This window comes from Pipistrellus kuhlii, unplaced genomic scaffold, assembly GCF_014108245.1.
Source record: "Pipistrellus kuhlii isolate mPipKuh1 unplaced genomic scaffold, mPipKuh1.p scaffold_m20_p_122, whole genome shotgun sequence".
Taxonomy (NCBI): domain Eukaryota; kingdom Metazoa; phylum Chordata; class Mammalia; order Chiroptera; family Vespertilionidae; genus Pipistrellus; species Pipistrellus kuhlii.
Genome location: NW_023425430.1, coordinates 139,485 through 156,194, shown reverse-complemented (window position 1 = coordinate 156,194; position 16,710 = coordinate 139,485). Strand labels below are relative to the sequence as shown.

Sequence of the window (16,710 nt, the reverse complement as noted above, 5' to 3'; positions counted from 1 at the left end):
TAAACCCACTTGAAATACAAGATGTCCCTAGTGAATTTGGAAAAATCAAACTATAAAAAAATACTTGCTGAAAAGTTAGAAAATACAGGCCAAGAAAAATGATGTAAAATCTCACCCTCCCAGCTCACTCTCAGGAATACAGAATCCATGTTGCAATCCTGGCAACAGGACAATCATTCCAACCCCACACATGGGCACTCCCCTAAGCACTGCAAATGGTTTGGCAGGTTTCATCCATGCACCAGATTAGAAGTGGAATTCTTCTGCTCCCTTGTTCCAGATGGAAAGGCTCAGGGTGGTTACAGACATGGTTTGCCTCTACTTTATCTGGACGGTTATAAACAGAAGAGATTCAGGCCCAGCATCCAAGTTCCAGAGCCCAACAACTGTACACTAGGCCACTACACTTAGGACATCACAGCAGTGTGTACAGCCTCCTGTATTCATTCAGCACTGTACTGTGACCACCCTTAAGAGAGGAGAGACAGATCTGCACGAGTCACCACCATTTTAAAGGGTCCATAGCATCCCATCGAATTCATCGTCATTGTGTTCTTTCATTCCATCACAGGCCTTGCATCTGCAAGTCTTTTCCACAGGCTTATGATCTGCTCTGAATATTAATATTTTGTTTCCTTCTTTTTCATAGAATGTATGCTTCTGCCCTTGTTTACCTAAGTACTTGCTCACACAATACAGGCCTCACTACAGAGGCAATCGGTATCACTGTCGCCTGAAATATGGACTCAACAGTCTGGATTTAGAGTTGAGTCAATAAAGTATATACTTCTCTTGAAATTCCTTTCCCTTTTCTGCCCACATAGAAAGGCCCACAGTTGCCAAAACCGGTTTGGCTGAGTGGACAGAGCATCGGTCTGTGGACTGAAAGGTCCTGGGTTTGATTCCAGTCAAGGGCATGTACATTGGTTGCAGGCACATCCCCAGTAGCGGGTGTGCAGGAGGCAGCTGGTAGATGATTCTCTCTCATCGATGTTTCTAGCTATCTATCTCTCTCCCTCCCTCTCTGTGAAAAAATCAATCAATAAAAAATATATTTAAAAAAAAAAAAGAAAAAAGAAAGGCCCACAGTTTCTCACGCGGAAACCTTAGACTATTTCCCTTAGCTTAATTTAAGTATGGTGGACAAGTGGGCCTCAGACAGAGGAAACTACTCCCTAACCTAATGGGAGACACTGAAAGTTAGCCTTTCCCTTTATCACATGGGTTTTTACCTCTCCCATGACCTGTAGTTGCTGTAATTCTCACTTTTGAATGATGCTGTTTAAACTTCTGGTCAAGCTTGTCATTTATTGAATACAACAAGGATGCCATCTCCCAGGGACACCAGACAGACCTGGACTTTGCAAAACCCCTCTTCCCTGCATGCAGCTCATTCCCCTTTTGCTGCTCCTTCTCTGTCAGATGAGGAGAGTGTCTGGGTCTTGGGATTGGCAGGACTTTGCCCCTTAAAAACAGGGAGCAGCCATAAAAAGATAAAGACCTTTGTCTACTCATCCTTTGTAAGATTACAAAGAGGTTCCTTCTCTCTAAGGGGGAAACAATATCCTTGTAATTAACTAGTAATTAATAACAAAAGCAGCAAAGGAAAGACCAGACATTCTGGGCATGTTCCCTAAAACATGGGCAGGGATCCAAAATAGAGCAGACAGATGCATGCCCAAAAAAGTGGATGACATAGGGACCGTACTTGCCGTCAGTCACACCTGGAGCAGAAGCCACTGGGAAAGGCCACGTAAGCACGGGAAGATCTGGGACACTAATCCCTGAACAAAGAAGTTCGTTCTCTTGGCTCCTGTTGGCACACTTGGCTCATGGTCCTGCTTGGCCCACAGCCATACAGACCTCCACACTCAAGAGGACTGATGGACTGCAACTAGTCTGGTGTGAAACTGAGCCCAGCTCCAATATGGAGAGGAAACCTGGGCACTGGCTCTGATTTAGCTCTAAAATCTCAGCAACATTTCTTCTAGGACTGGACTAGGGAAATGGGACTCTGAATATCCACGGCTGTAATTCCACACAAAAAATGAAGCTGCTATATCCTCCAGTACGTGTCTCAGAAAATTCCTTTTCTTGATACTGCAAGGACTTTATCCCCAGCAGTAACCAGGGGAGGTGAGACATGTTTTCTCTGATAACACACATATGCATGTGGGTCGTGTACTTGTCCAATCATTTCTATGCAATATTCTTAAGAGTGGGATTGCTTAGTCAGTTACATCCTTTTTCTTCAGGGCTGCCAATGTGGTTTGCAGTTTCTGGGGAAGGGCAGGTATACTTGAGTTTTAATTTGTACTATGTATCCTTGTTCTGTAGAAAAGGCCCCTTTTTCTCTTTCCCACCACTGAATAAACTTTTTCCATGGATTTAAGTGCAGTTACACCACTTTTTAGCTGTGCGGGCATCTGTAAGTACTAGCCTCTCTGAACTTCCACACATCCATCTCAGAGTTGTAACAAGACAATTAAGAAAAGTGCTGTGTACTGACCAGCCACAGTGGTGAGCCCTCTGCAATGAAAGGGCCCTATTTACCCTACAGGGCACACGGATGCAGAGGTCATCCCATAGAACAGGAGAGAGGAGCCCAACACTGCCCCTCAATGTGAACATCATACCGACGTGCATGGTACTTACCTCAGGGGCACGGTAGGAAATGCACTGGAAGATCCAGTCCATGGCAGGTGAATACAAAGGGAGGTAGGATGAGAGCTCCACCCCTTGGACTGCCAGATGGTTCTGTACTGTGTCCCCATGAATCTACAGGAGACCAAAGACACACTTAGTCATGAGGGAAAGGAGCATGAGAAACAGAGTGCGTGTAGCTCACAACTGCACGTCTGTGCATATGTGGGTGACACTGACAGAAATGGCCTGGTTTTCCAGGGCTTTTTTTCAAAACTAGGAAAACAAGCAAAGCTTTCCATGTCACTAAGCTGAGCTGCTCAGGAAATGTGCGCTGCACAAAGCAGGAGACCGAGAAGACGGAACCGCAGGCATTAGAAAGTCTGATCAACTGGAGATGCCTCCTGTCAACAATGCGCCTCAGCTCTGCCTGGTGAGCGCCATCAACAGGTTTCAATAGCCTGTGCTGGAGGCCAGTGTGATTTCCAGGGTTTACACATCTAAAGAGCATAAGCAACCTCAACTTTCAGAGCAACTGCTACATCAATTAGCTGTTCTCCTACCTGTTTGAATGTGAGGAGGAAGTCAAAAAAGTTCTTATTTAGACTTTCTTTCAGATGTGGGGCTACTTCCATTCCCACCTGCAGGCAAACAAAACGAAAGAACCCTGACTATGGTAAAACAGACCGCAAGTAATATACACAGTATGGTGTCGTTTTTGTTAATAAAAAATATACACACAGATGTTGTTATGTACAGGCAGAGAGAAGTCCAGAAAGTTCATTTTTATTCTTTTTTATTTACCTGTTATTCAAATAAACATATACCATTTTCATTAAAAAGCCTTTTAATGAAAGCTCAGAAGCTCTTTTATTTTTTAAAAAATATATTTTTATTGATTTCAGAGAGGAAGGGAGAGGGGGAGAGAGAGAAGCATCAATGGTGAGAGGGAATCATTGACTGGCTGCCTCTGGCACACCCCCTACTGGGGATCAAGCCCGCAACCCAGGCATGTACCTCTGACCAGAATCAAACCTGGGGCCCTTTAATCCATAGGCTGATGCTCTATCCATTGAGCCAAATCAGCTAGGGCACACAGAGCTCTTTTTAATAAATAAGGGACAATATTTGCAGTAATCATCTTTGCAGTTTCCCAGATGTAATGAATGTATTTCTGAACAGATGGCCAAATCTGAACAGATGGACAATCAATATACCACTAAGGAGGAATGTACTTCAAGGTTGTGGGTACAATTTTCTCTTCCTCTCTGAAAAGTGATAAACATACATGGATTATGGTATGCAAGAGAGTCAACTGGGACTTCATTGTTGCATTCTTAAAATATATGAATTCATTCTTTGCTATAATCCACTGGTTCCTATGTTCATTGTTAAGAAAAAAACTAGCATTTTCAGCTGAAAGAATTTGCTATCAAAGATAAGGTGGCCAGAGGCTGAGGTTGAGTGAAAGTGTGTAATCTGAGCTATAGAAGGAGCTCATGTGCTTAAAACAAAGTGAAGCATTGCAATGGTCCTTTATGCTGCTCAAACACTCGCTGGCTTTAGCACAAAATCAACTTCACAAGGAAGTTGCTTTTCTGGGGCCTGGTTTTTGCCAACAGGGACAGCTACTCTCCTCATTCCCCAGAAGCTCCAAGTAGTGAGGATTTCTACTGTAGATGGCTGTGAGGAATTCCTGAGAAGGATTATGCAACTCAAGAGTGTTAAGTTCCAAGGGCAGCTCTATGGCTGTCAGATCCAGTTCTACTATGTTTGGATTCTATTGTCTTTCCTTCCACTTAATTATAACTGAGGAAGAAAATGATGATCTGTTCCATGACAGCAAACACAGGTCCAGTGGACAAGCAGTAACGTGGGCTAGAAAGGCCTTGACTGAGAAGAGGCGATAATCACACTTTCCTCCGAGCCCCTCCCCCTACCCCACTCATTGCTTTGCTGTTTTGTTTTCCCTTCCCATCAGCCAAATGGACCTGAAAGATTTCTACCTGGAGGAGCTCTGGCAGTTGCTCATGATTTCCACCCACTGTCCTGTCTCACTGTTGCTGTCTGTGGGGATCATACTTTCAGATCAGGAACTTGGGGCAGAGCAGGACCCGGCCAACCTGAGTTCCAGGGAGGTGTACCAGACAAGTGACCCAAGATGGTTCACTGTGAATCAGCCAGGAGACTCGCTACAACTACCGGGAAAAGGGACTCCATTCTACGGGGCTTCCTACGTTGAACGATGAAAGCCTGAAGCTGCTATGGGTCACTGTGTGGAAATAGCAGCCTCGGAATTCAGTCAGTCCAGAGGAAAACTAAGCAGAGGGAGACAGAGAGCATGAATCTTGGCAATGCTCTAAGGCCCTGGACCTAGCCACGCCTACACTATGCCGAGGCTCTTCAGACCAATCTCTTTTTGCCTGGGTTTTTGCCACTTGCAAACTGTAAGAATTCTTACTGATGTGTACTGTCTCATTCTTTTTGCCAAAAGTTTTTAGGAACTACTCAATCAGGGGAATTAATGCACTGGCTGGTGGGGAGGAAAGGGACCACATTAGCATGTGTCAGAGAAGGCTTGCATGGTAGCCTTGCAAACTCAGACCTAAAGCGACCACAAAGTGTGGTCTGAAATGAAAACGTTTTAATTAAAAAGCAGTTTATGGTGGGTAGTCCTGTCCTATGCCAGTATCTTCCCTGACAAACATCAATTTTTATCTTAACTGAGCCTGCCGTCATTATCTATAACATACCTTTGGAATAATGTTCGGGTAACATGTAACTTCCCTTCTTTCCAGATTCCTCAGGGCGCAACTGATGGTCCAGAGCAGAGACCACAAACCCCCTCATTGTAATAAACTGCTGCCTGTTACCTATCCTGCACCCACCTATGTCAAAGATGTACATGTCTATCATTTTACTTTTTATCCAATCCCAGAGGTTTGCTGCTTTGCTTTCTCCTGCTTCTCTAATATATCACCATTGGAATTTATATTTACATCTCCTCCTTTGACCACAATTTATAAAAATAAGTGAAAAAACAACACTTTCCTCCAAAACCGGTTTGGCTCAGTGGATAGAGTGTCGGTCTGCGGACTGAAAGGTCCCAGGTTCAATGCCGGTCAAGGTTGGTTGTGGGCACATCCCCAGTAGGGAGTGTGCAGGAGGCAGCTGATCGATGTTTCTATCTCATTGATGTTTCTGACTCTCTATCCCTCTCCCTTCCTTTCTCTAAAAAAAAAAAAAAAAAAAAAAAAAAAAAAAAAAAAAAAAAAAAAAAAAAAAAAAAAAATTCAATAAAATTAATTTTTTTAAAAAGAAAAACCACCATTCTCCAGAGCATTAGCTCAATGCCTTGAGATTCTGCTTCTGGGCAATTGTAGACATTTGGCTCAAATAAGCTCATAAAAGTTCTTTACAGGTTTGAATGTTTCTTAGTTAGCACTGGATTGCTAAAATGATTTCAATAGATACAGTACATTTCATCACCATTCTTCCTGGGACCAGTCTGCAATCTCATAAGAATAAACTCAAACTAAATTAAAGACTTAAATATTAAACTCAAAACTATAAAAATCACAGCAGAAAGCATAGGCAATAAAATCTCAGATGCTTCTCATAGCAATATTTTTTTCTGATATGTCTCCTCAGGCAAAGGAAAACAAAAGAAAAAAATAAGCAAATGGTACTACATCAAACTAAAGAGTTTTTGCAGAACAAAGGAAACCATAAACAAAATGAAAGACAATCCACTGAATGAGAGAACATGTTCACTGATATATCTGGTAAGGGGTTAGTATCCAAAATTTATAAAGAACTTATAAAACTCAACACCAAAAACAATCCAATTAAAAAATGGGTCAAGGACCTGAATAGACACTGCTCTGAAAAGGACATACACATGGCCAATGGATATATCAAAGATGCTCAATGTCACTATCATCAGAGAGCTGCACATAAAAACCACAATGAGACATCACATCTGTCAGAACGGCTTCCATTAACAAAGCAACAAGGCAACAGACAAGTGCTGGTGAGGACTCGGAGAAAAGGGAACCCTCGTGCACTGCTGGTAGGAATGCAGACTGGTGCAGCCACTGTGGAGAACAGTATGGAGTTGCCTCAAAACAATGAAAATGGAACTACTTTATGGCCCAGCAATTCCACTTCGAGGAATTTATCTGAAGAACCAAAACACTAGTTCAAAAGAATACTAGTATGCACCCTGTGTTCACTGCAGCATTATTTACAGCAGCCAAGATTCAGACACAGCCCAAGTGCCCACCAGGAGATGAGCAGATAAAATGGCTATGGGACCTTTACAGGATGGATACTACTCTGCCATGAAACGGAAGGAAATGTTATCCTTTGTGACAGCATGGATGCATCCGGAGAGCACATGCAAGTGAAATAGCGACAGAGAAAGACAAGCACCACTTGACCTCACTGATATAGGAATCTATGAACAAACTGAGCTAACAAGCAAAACAGAGACAGACTCATAGAGTGCAGGCAGACAGCTCTGGGTTTTTTTTGTTTTGTTTTGTTTGTTTTGTTTTTTGGGGGGGGATTGAGAAAAAAGAAAAAAGTGAAGAAACTCATGGACAGGAATAAGTGTGATGACTGTGGGGGTAAGGGAGTAGGTAGAGGTGGAACAGGAGGGATAAGTAATGTCTGGGGGGAAAAGAAAACAGAAGCCCATGCCAACACTGAAGGAGATGGGAGGCTGCCACCTTTGGGAGCGCAGCCATTGAGGGCCTACCCGGCACAGATAGGCCCTGGCGTACACCGACACCAGCGGGTCTCCGATCCCTCGAATCATGCAGGTCAGGCGGGGCAGACATTCTGAGATACCCCTGTCAGAGGCAAAAGAAGGCAGCATTACACCCCACAGGAGAGCTCCCTGGGCTCTCATTTTAAAAATAAAGACAAAGCCAAAGTCTCCAAATTCAGGGAGAGGAAGTCAGGTTTTAGAAACAAACCAAGGTCAAATGGTCAGTTTTCTAAGGCTCTGTACCAACAGCCTTTCATTCATGATTCATTCATTCATTGGTTTCTTTCATCTTTACCATTTCCAAGGGCGGGAGTCTAACCTTCACATTATTCCTGCTGAAGTCACATGTATTTGTCCTCCAGTTATTTCCTGTGGATGGGTACCCCCTGATCTCCCATTATTACGGGGTGGGCAAAATGAAGTTTACAATTGTAATACAAATGAATAATATAAGAATGAAGAAGTAATAATATAAGAATAATCTCTTATTTTGCATACTCACAACTGTAATCCTCCTTTTGTCCACTCCGGTATAGTCCTCAGCACTGCCTGACCATCTGGGACCCCGCACGCCAGCTGGCGCCAGCAGCCCCCAGCATGGGAACTATGCAGTATTTACTTCTCCTGCAAACGGGACTGACGCCCTCTGCGTGGGGCACTACCTTGCACCAACTAGTTAAGCAAAATAACTGCTCCTTCCACACCAGTGTTGTCCCCAGACAACACAGGCACCCCTAATCTCATCAAGCATGGCTGGTACACTAGATTCTAAGCCCACCGCTGTGGAGCCCCTAGTCGGCCACAGCATCAGGGAGGTTACTACCTGCATGCTACCAAACAGGACTCCGGGTTTCCCAGCGGCTCTGTGACTGCCCTCAAACAATGGCCATGGTGACCCAGAGCAGCTCGGAGCTCCAGGACGAAGGCTCCACTCCTGACGTGGTCTTCACCGCCTGTCTCCACAGCAGAGCGTGGAGGCATGCTGCCATGCTGCTCTGTGGTGCATGCAGCTCACACGCTGCCCAGGACTCTGCTCACCGAGGAGGGAGCTGAGGGCAGACGCCACACAAGGTGCTCAAACCACACAGACCAGAATGGCCGACCAGGATTCATCTGGGCGAGCGAGCCACTCAACCACTTCTCCCAGCTTGAACTCATTTATCAGTAAAACGAGGATTAAATGGTACCTCTACTCCATTCAATTTTCATTTGGATAAAATAAGAAAGTGCATGGAAGATTTGCGTCTAGGTAACCAAATAAGAACAGCGATTATGACATTGCCATGGGGGGAGGGAGCTGATTCTTTGGAAATGTTATGGTTCTGGACATTTAGGAAGAGCCTTACATTTTGGAGAGGAACTTGTTACACTTCAGGATGGATGCTTCCACGTAACTACAAAAGCATTCCGTTAAGAAAGACAATTACAGACGGCACACTCCCAGAGGGGAGAAATAACTACTTATGAGCAGAACTAAGTGTATCTTCAGAAGAGAGAGCCACAATGGCTCTTTTTTAAAAAAATATTTTATTTTATTTTTTCTATTTCAAGGCTCTTGACATTTATTTCTTTTTTTTGCCCCCCTTTCTCCTATACATACCCTCCCTCCCCAGAGTTTTATATCCATTGGTTGTACTTATATGCATGTATACAAGTCCTTCGGTTGATCTATTATCTCCCCCAGATCTCCCTCCCCTCCCCGCTGTAATTTGACAGTCTGCTTGTCGCTTTACTGTCTCTATAGCTATCTTTTGGTTCATCAGTTTATAATGTTCTTTATTATCCATAAATGAGTGCGCCCCTATGTTTATAGCAGCACAATCTACAATATCCAGAATTTGGAAACAGCCTAGGTGCCCATCAGTAGATGATTGGATCAAAAAACTATGGTACATCTACACAATGGAATACTATGCTGCCATAAAAAAGAAGGAATTCTCATCATTTGCAGCAACCTGGATGGAATTGGAGAACATCATGCTGAGTGAAATAAGCCAATCAATGAAAGAAAAACACAATGGCTCTTAACAATCAGAGAAATAAGTGAGCTAGTGGCTTGTGGCTTTTGTATTTGGTTTTCAAGGTCTTACAGCTATTTAAAACAAAATTTGGAAAATGTTACATGCTGATTCCTGGTTGCATACTGAAATTCAAACCAGGTATTGAGCGTTTCCAATGAAGATTTGCAGAGAAAACCTGAACTGTAGATAACTAAGATTTCAGTGTGTGTTATCAGCCCAGTTCTCTGTTCTCAATACTGGCATTTGTGTAGAGATGCTTGACCCTCTCAAATTGGTGAAACCAGAGAAAACACTTGAAAACAAACATTTAAATGGAAAGAGTTAATCCCTCACTGGAAACAAAGGCCTGGTGCACACCGTGGTCAAAGGAAAAAACTGGAAAACTGCTAGAGGAAAGCCAGGATCCCAAGGCTTCTTAGAATGTGGCGGGCCTGTGCTCACCACGATGTCACCGTTTCTATTCATGGTGCAAGGCTTTGCTTTCAGCCCCTTTACAATCATCAAAGAAGGATACAATCTTGGAATGAGCTCCCTGATGGAAGCGATCTTGAAAAACCAGTTTAAGCACGTTTCTCTGGCGGTGTCGTTTACATTCTCTGGAGAGAAGTTCCCTGTAATACAAAAGTAATACCCATTAGCCTTCCTAACCCTCAGGATCTGTGACAGCTGCTGGGAGTCCTGGGCCAGGAAAACTAGCAGAGCAGAAAGGGGTGGCTGCCATCCATAGTCTATATTAGGAAAACAACTGGTGACAATGGGTGCTATCCTAAGGGCCAGGTGCTACTTTGAGTGTTCAGCTCACTAATCCCTCAGCAGCCTTCGAAGGATGGGCCTTTACCATCCTGGGAGCAGAGAAATCCAGCAACCCACCCAAGGCACAGAGCAAGCAGAGGGAAGCGCTGGAATTCAATTCGGGCAGTCGGCTCCATGGCCGACGTGCTTAGCCACTGCTCTAATACTAGTCTTGGTATACCCACCAGTAACATGATGATATTGTAAGAATTCCAGCAGCTTTAGAAACCTGCAACTGTAACATGAAATGTGACCAAAGCCCGTGCTCCAAACAGCACATAGGCCAGACCTGGGGGTGGATCCTCTGAGCGCCTTGATCAGGCGAGAAAGCAGCCACTTAGGCTCCAGCTCAGCACTGCCCTCAGACTTGAGTCACTTGTGGCAAAATTGCCAGTTTCTACTGTTATCTCTCCTCTTCCTCTGCAGTGGTAGAACTCTCACTTTTCTGCTGGGCAAACAGTCATGCTTGCAGCTAGGTATGGCCATGTACCCAAGATCTTGTCCCAGGCCATCAACAGAAGCGCAACCTCTAGGAAACAGCAGTATAAAAAGGAGCTTGACCTTCACTCCTTCATCCCTCCTGCTGGCTGGAATGCAGGTGTAATGGCTGGAACTTCCATAACCATGAGCGCAACAGAGAGAAGTCAGGATCCCTGGTCCAGGGGCTAGCTGTCCCCTAGCCCTGGCCTTCTCGATGTTATTTTGAACTTCTGGGCATAATGACACCCAATACTAATGCTGTCTTACATCTTAATAAGGTATGAAAGAAAGTACAGAAATACGTATTAAAAATAGACAGACAACGCCAACACCTCAGCAACGTCAACGCCACTCGCTGCCTCTGCCTGCAACGTCTCCTCCTAAGTGGTTTTTATACAGGTGGGAGCCTGGCCACACCCCTGGATGTGCTATATGCTCAGGATTCTAGCAAAAAGGGAAGAGTTAATTACTTCAGAATATAGCAAAAGAACGTTAGCTCTCTGGCTCTCATCTTGTGCCGTGAGTCATTTTTGCCCTTGGTTCTGCTTTCTGCTGCAATTCAGGGAATCAAATCCCTGTGGAATCAGCAAGAAGATCAACCTCTGAGCACAACAGACCCTACACAACTGCTGATGTTTTGGAATTGCAATCTCAGGTGTTAATCTATTTTGGATACCCTCACATGCTTCATTCATTCCTGAGTTATTATTCCATTTCCAATGGGAAGAGAAGTTACCATTTTCCCTTACCTGGCTTGAATCTGTACACTTAACATTTTTTCAAGTTCCAAAAGATCCAGACAAGAAAACTTAATAATCATTCTGAAATTCCTTTGTCAATGTTGCCTTGTGGAAATGGAGAGGGGTTCTATTCCTTCATATGCTAACAATATGAATTGAAATCCCAAAGCAAAATCAGTCTCTGAGGCCGTTGCACATCCCAGTGGTGAGAACTGAGGTTCAGCCCAGGGTACACATATTGACTGCAGCTCTATAATAACCTGCTTACCAGCTCAAGAAAAGATTTAGAGGTTTTATGTTATGAAAAACTTTATCACATTACAGCAAATTAAATGTTATGTTCCTTTATAGCTTTACTTTATTTAAGGCACATGTTTTTTGTTTTTGTTTTTTAAATATTTTTTTATTGATTTCAGAGAGGAAGGAATAGTGAGACAGAAATATCCATGATAAAAGAGAATCATGGATCAGCTGCCTCCTGTAATTCCCCCACTAGGGATCAAACCCACAACCCAACATGTGCCCTTGACCGGAATTGAACCTGGGACCTTTCAGTTCGCAGGCAGATGCTCTATCCACACAGCCAAACCAGCTAGGGCAAGGCAAATGTTTTAAGAACCAACTGAAGGCAGGGCTCTCGGTCTGGAGAAATTGCAGTACATAAGACAGGCTCTGTCCTCACGAAACTTACCTCCCAATGACAGAAGAAACATAATAAACAGAAAACAGAATAACCAAGCAAATAACAGTCAACATGATGAATGGTATGAAACTAGGTACTGAACCAGAGTAACTTGGGGGGAGAGGCATTAGATGGGGGCAAGAGAAGGCTCCTGCAGAGGAGTCATCTGAGCTGAGCCCTGATGACAAGGAGACAGCATGCCTAGATGTGGAGAAAATGCATTTGTAGGAAGAAGAAACAGCAAGTATGCAGGCCCCAAACAGCAAGTAGCAATGACCTCTGACATGGTCAAAGAACAGAAAGTCAGCCAGCGTGGCAAGGAGAGAGGCAGGCACCGCAAGCCAGGCTACACAGGTAGCGACCTCAGAGAGGAGTTTGAGTGTTTCTCTAAGTGCTACGAAAGCTCCCGGAAGAGTTCTAAGTGGAGGGATGGCATGATGTGAGTTATACTGTAACATTTGGCTGCCACATGTGGAATGAATTCAGAATTTGGAATTTCATTCAGAACAGACTTTGATGTGACAAACAGCAGAAGGTTTTCCTTTGAGTTCCCACTTGTTTTTCTCACAGTGCTTCTTTTTCTAATCCTGACTTTTTTGGCAACGTTAGAAAGAGGGAGGAAACCAACGAGTCTGTCAGTTGCAAAGTCTCTACAGTAGCAGTGAGGCCTCTACACAACGTCACCTCAGCACTGGGCAGGCCAGGTGAGTTCAAGGCCCTGCTTGCTTCTCCAGCTGTGGCCCACGTCAACCATGGGAAAACTGAAGATGGGAATGTATGCTCATGACTGATGACAAGAACAACAATAAACCTAATTATTTCTCCGAAGATGAAAATAACATTTTATCAGAGCAGATAACAATTTCACATATATGCTGAATTAGAAGTAATGAGAAAAATGAATGCCTTTACATCTAATATAGTAGCTTTCCTTTCCATGGCCCAAACGATGCTTTGTCTTTCTAAACTCAAAAGAGCTCCTGAAGGTAAAGGCTCAGAAACGAAACCCATCAGTGAGAACTTGATTGAAACAGGAATATGAGCACACATGCCACCAGCCTTCTCTCTACTCTTCCTTTCTTCAGGCAGAATTCTGCACAGTGGGTTTCAAAAGTTTCCTTCATAATTATTGTAAAGAGTCATATCCCAGAAATTACTAACATTTTTGAGAAAGGTTTATCTCTTTCCCCTTCAAGTTCTTGGAACCAGAGAACATATGCAGATGAAGATTTTAACTAAGAGGGGGGGAAAAGAAGAAACCATTTTCAAAAAAACAAAAGCCTGAATTGCACTGTTCAAAGTGAAAAAATAACAAAAGGTATTTCAGGAAAGGAAGAATTTTAGTGATAAAAGTGCTAATTAATAACTTTACAAGGACTATAAGTGAATATGAAAATCCACTTTTATCTTGAACTTTTATAGTTTACTTAGGGAGTTAAGTTACTAGTAATTTTTCTTACTTGTTGCTCTAAAATGTTTGTATAATTAATAAAAATTGGAAGAAAAAAATGATTACAGTACATGCAAACTCGAATGCTTCTGGGGGCCAGGCAGATAATCATCATCTATACTACTAAAAGGGTAATATGCTAATTAGGTCAGGAGACCTTCTGAGAAACCTTTTGGATGTCCTTCTGGACAAAGTCATAGTGGCAGGGCCAAGGCAGAGGTGGTTAGGAGTGATTAGGCCAGGAGAGGAAGGCAGTTGGGGGACAGCAGGCTTTTTGGGGGGGGGGGGGGGAAGAGGAGAAGGGGGAGGGGAGAGCCCAGTTGGGGGTGATCAGACCGGGGGCCAGTTGGGGGTGAGCAGACTGGCAGGGAGGGGCAGTTGGGGACAAACAGTAGAGAAGCTAGGAACAAGCAGGCCAGCAGGGGAGTCAGTTGGAGGAGAGCAGGCCAGCAGGGGGGCGGGGGGCAGTTGGGAAAGAGCAGGCCAGTAGGGGGGCATTTTGGGGCGATCAGGCCAGCAAGGCGGGGTATTTGGGGGTGAGAAGGCCTGCAGGCAGAGTGGTTAGGGGTGATCAAGCAGGCAGGCAGGTAGTTAGGAGGCCACCGCTCCTGGATTGTGAGAGAAATGTCCGACTACTGGTTTAGGCCTGATCACTGTGGGCCTAAACCAGCAGTTGAACATCCCCCAAGGGGTTCCAGATTGGAGAGAGAGTGCAGGCCAGGATGAGGGACACTCCCCCCACCCCTGCATGATTTTCGTGCACCAGACCACTAGTATTTCATAAACAGGTAATATGCAAATTGACCATCACTCCAACACACCATGTGGTCAAAGATGGCCCTTGCCATCTGGACAAAAGATGACCAACAGGAGAGCGCAGTTAGGGGCAATCAAGCCTGCAGGGAAGGGCAGCTGGCGGCGATCAGGCTGGCAGAGGAGGACAGTTGAAAGCAACCAAGCCTGTAAGAGAGGGCAGTTAGGGGTGCCCGGGCCGGGAGAGGAGGAAGTTGGGGGCGACCAGGGTGGCAGGGGAGGACAGTTTAGGGGTGACCAGGCCAGCAGAGGAGGGCAGTTAGGCATTGATCAGGATGGCAGGGGAATGGTTAGGGGGTGACCAGCTGACAGGCAGAAGCACTTAGGGGCGATCAGGCAGGCAGGCAGGTGAGTGGTTGGGAACCAGCAGTCCTGGATTGTGAGAGGGATGTCCGACTGCCAGTTTAGTCCAATCCCGGGGATCACGCCTAAACGGGCAGCTGGACATCCCTCAAGGGGTCCCAGATTGGAGAGGGTGCAGGCCGGGCTGAGGGACACATACTCCTCGTGCACAAATTTCATGCACCAGGCCTCTAGTCTATATAATAAAAGCCTAAGCAACTGTTATGGCAGAATGACCAGAACGACCAGTCACTATGATGCGTATTGACCACCAGGGGGCAGACACTCAAAGCAGTACACTCCTACAGTGGGAGCATAGCTCAGCCAGAAGCCAGGGTCACCGCTGGTGAGCGTAGCAGCAGTGGCAAGAGCATCTCCTGCCTCCGTGGCAGCACTATGGAGAGCAGCAAGCAGGCAGCGGTAGAGAGCGAGGGGTCCTAGACAATGAGAGGGATGTTCGACTGTTGCCCCCCACGGACATCCTCTTAGGGGACCTGGAACACTAGAGGATGCAGGCCAGGATGGGAGGACACCCCCCGACCCCCAGTGCATGATTTTTGTGCACCAAGCCTCTAGTATATTTTTAAACAGTTAGAGAGACAACAGTAGGTAGTAGTAGAACCTGTATCAAAGAACATTAAACTAACTATTACTGTTGCAGCCAAGGAAACACCTATGGGTTACTTCTGCCTGCTGGCACAGTGTATGGCGAGCAAGCTGGCAGCATAAATAAAGCACCTGCATTTCCCACTCCTGAAGCTGGCAGAGAAGGCCTCTCCAGTTGGGGACCTCCAGCTTCTCAATCTGGAAAAAACTAGCACATGGAGGAGCTGTTAGAAACATCACAGAGTTGGGAAGTCTAGAGCAGTCCAGTTCAATGCAGTCCAATCGAAATCCATGTGAGCAAAAGGATAAATCAAAAAGGTAATAAAAAAGACAAAATTCATACTTGATTAACCCAATTCATCCAAATACCATTTCGACATATAATCTGTATTTAAATAATTATTAGTGAGGTAGCTTCTGGTCTGTTATCTGTAGGAAGTTTCTGGAATTCACTGTATTTTTAACATTCATAGCACAGCTCAGTTGGACTGGCCATATCTCAAGTGCTCAGAAACCACATGTGATGGCCACATCGGACAGTGCAGGTCTAGCACCTCAGCAAGTTGGCAGCGGCTATGGGCAAGTCCCTGACTAATTTGCGATGGGCCTGTCCATCTGAAATGAAACCAAAGCATTCGTAAGAGCTCCTCTGGCCCTAAAGGTCTGTAGGGTTCTCCTTATGAAACATAACTATACTAAGTAGTTTTTCAAATACAAGTTGATACACAGATGATGGAAATAAATAAAGAATAAATGAAGAGGTCAGATAATGGGTCACTGTTGCTGATGCCATCATCTGGTTGTTACAGAAGGAGGTAAAGTGAGGGGAGAGAACACCTGGCCCAGCATGTGGGCAAGGGCGTTACTTATAGGTGCCAGATACAGAGAGGGACAAAAGTTCAAGGAGCTGCTAGTGCGAGTTTATCATCACCACTTATATGACCAAAGAAATTTATAGTCTACTCACATTACAACCTTCTGAGAATTTGAAATTGATTAGCAATACAGTTAAGACACATATCACTTGGGCAAAGACTGTATAGGCAAAGCATCTGCCACTGATTTACTTGACACTGTTCTTTAATACAAAGTTGGTTTTTTAAAGCAGGTTGCTTCTTAGGAAAGAAATGTAGAAAAAGCATTAAAATGTCAAGCAGCAGAGGAATTTAAGTGGATGTGCAAGTTCAGATAACATAAATGCAAACACCTTTTCATTCTTGTGCAAATACTCACCTAAATTCCCAGCCAGGCTGTTTGAAGCCCTTCTGATGTCATCAGAAGACAGATGAGAACCCTGTAAAGATGATCTTGTACTTCTAACACAACGTAAATAACACATGTGGTGCCAGGTCTCAATAAGTCCCGAT

The 16,710-nt window shown here is 44.5% G+C and overlaps 1 protein-coding gene across 8 annotated transcripts in view; it reads right to left on the bottom strand.

Moving 5' to 3' along the window:
* VPS35L (VPS35 endosomal protein sorting factor like) overlaps window positions 1–16,710 on the bottom strand; it is a 122,072-nt gene that overhangs the window by 61,458 nt on the left and 43,904 nt on the right. For 6 of the 8 annotated variants that reach the window (XM_036434423.2, XM_036434425.2, XM_045580364.1 and 3 more), the window contains 5 exons: window positions 9,953–10,049; window positions 8,764–8,811; window positions 7,406–7,499; window positions 3,207–3,284; window positions 2,656–2,778 (listed from right to left, as the gene is read on the bottom strand). In XM_036434423.2, the coding sequence (XP_036290316.1) occupies window positions 2,656–2,778; window positions 3,207–3,284; window positions 7,406–7,499; window positions 8,764–8,811; window positions 9,953–10,049 (440 nt within the window). The remainder of the gene's footprint in view (window positions 1–2,655; window positions 2,779–3,206; window positions 3,285–7,405; window positions 7,500–8,763; window positions 8,812–9,952; window positions 10,050–16,710) is intronic. The other 2 variants (XM_036434426.2, XM_036434428.2) reach the window with 2 other exon arrangements.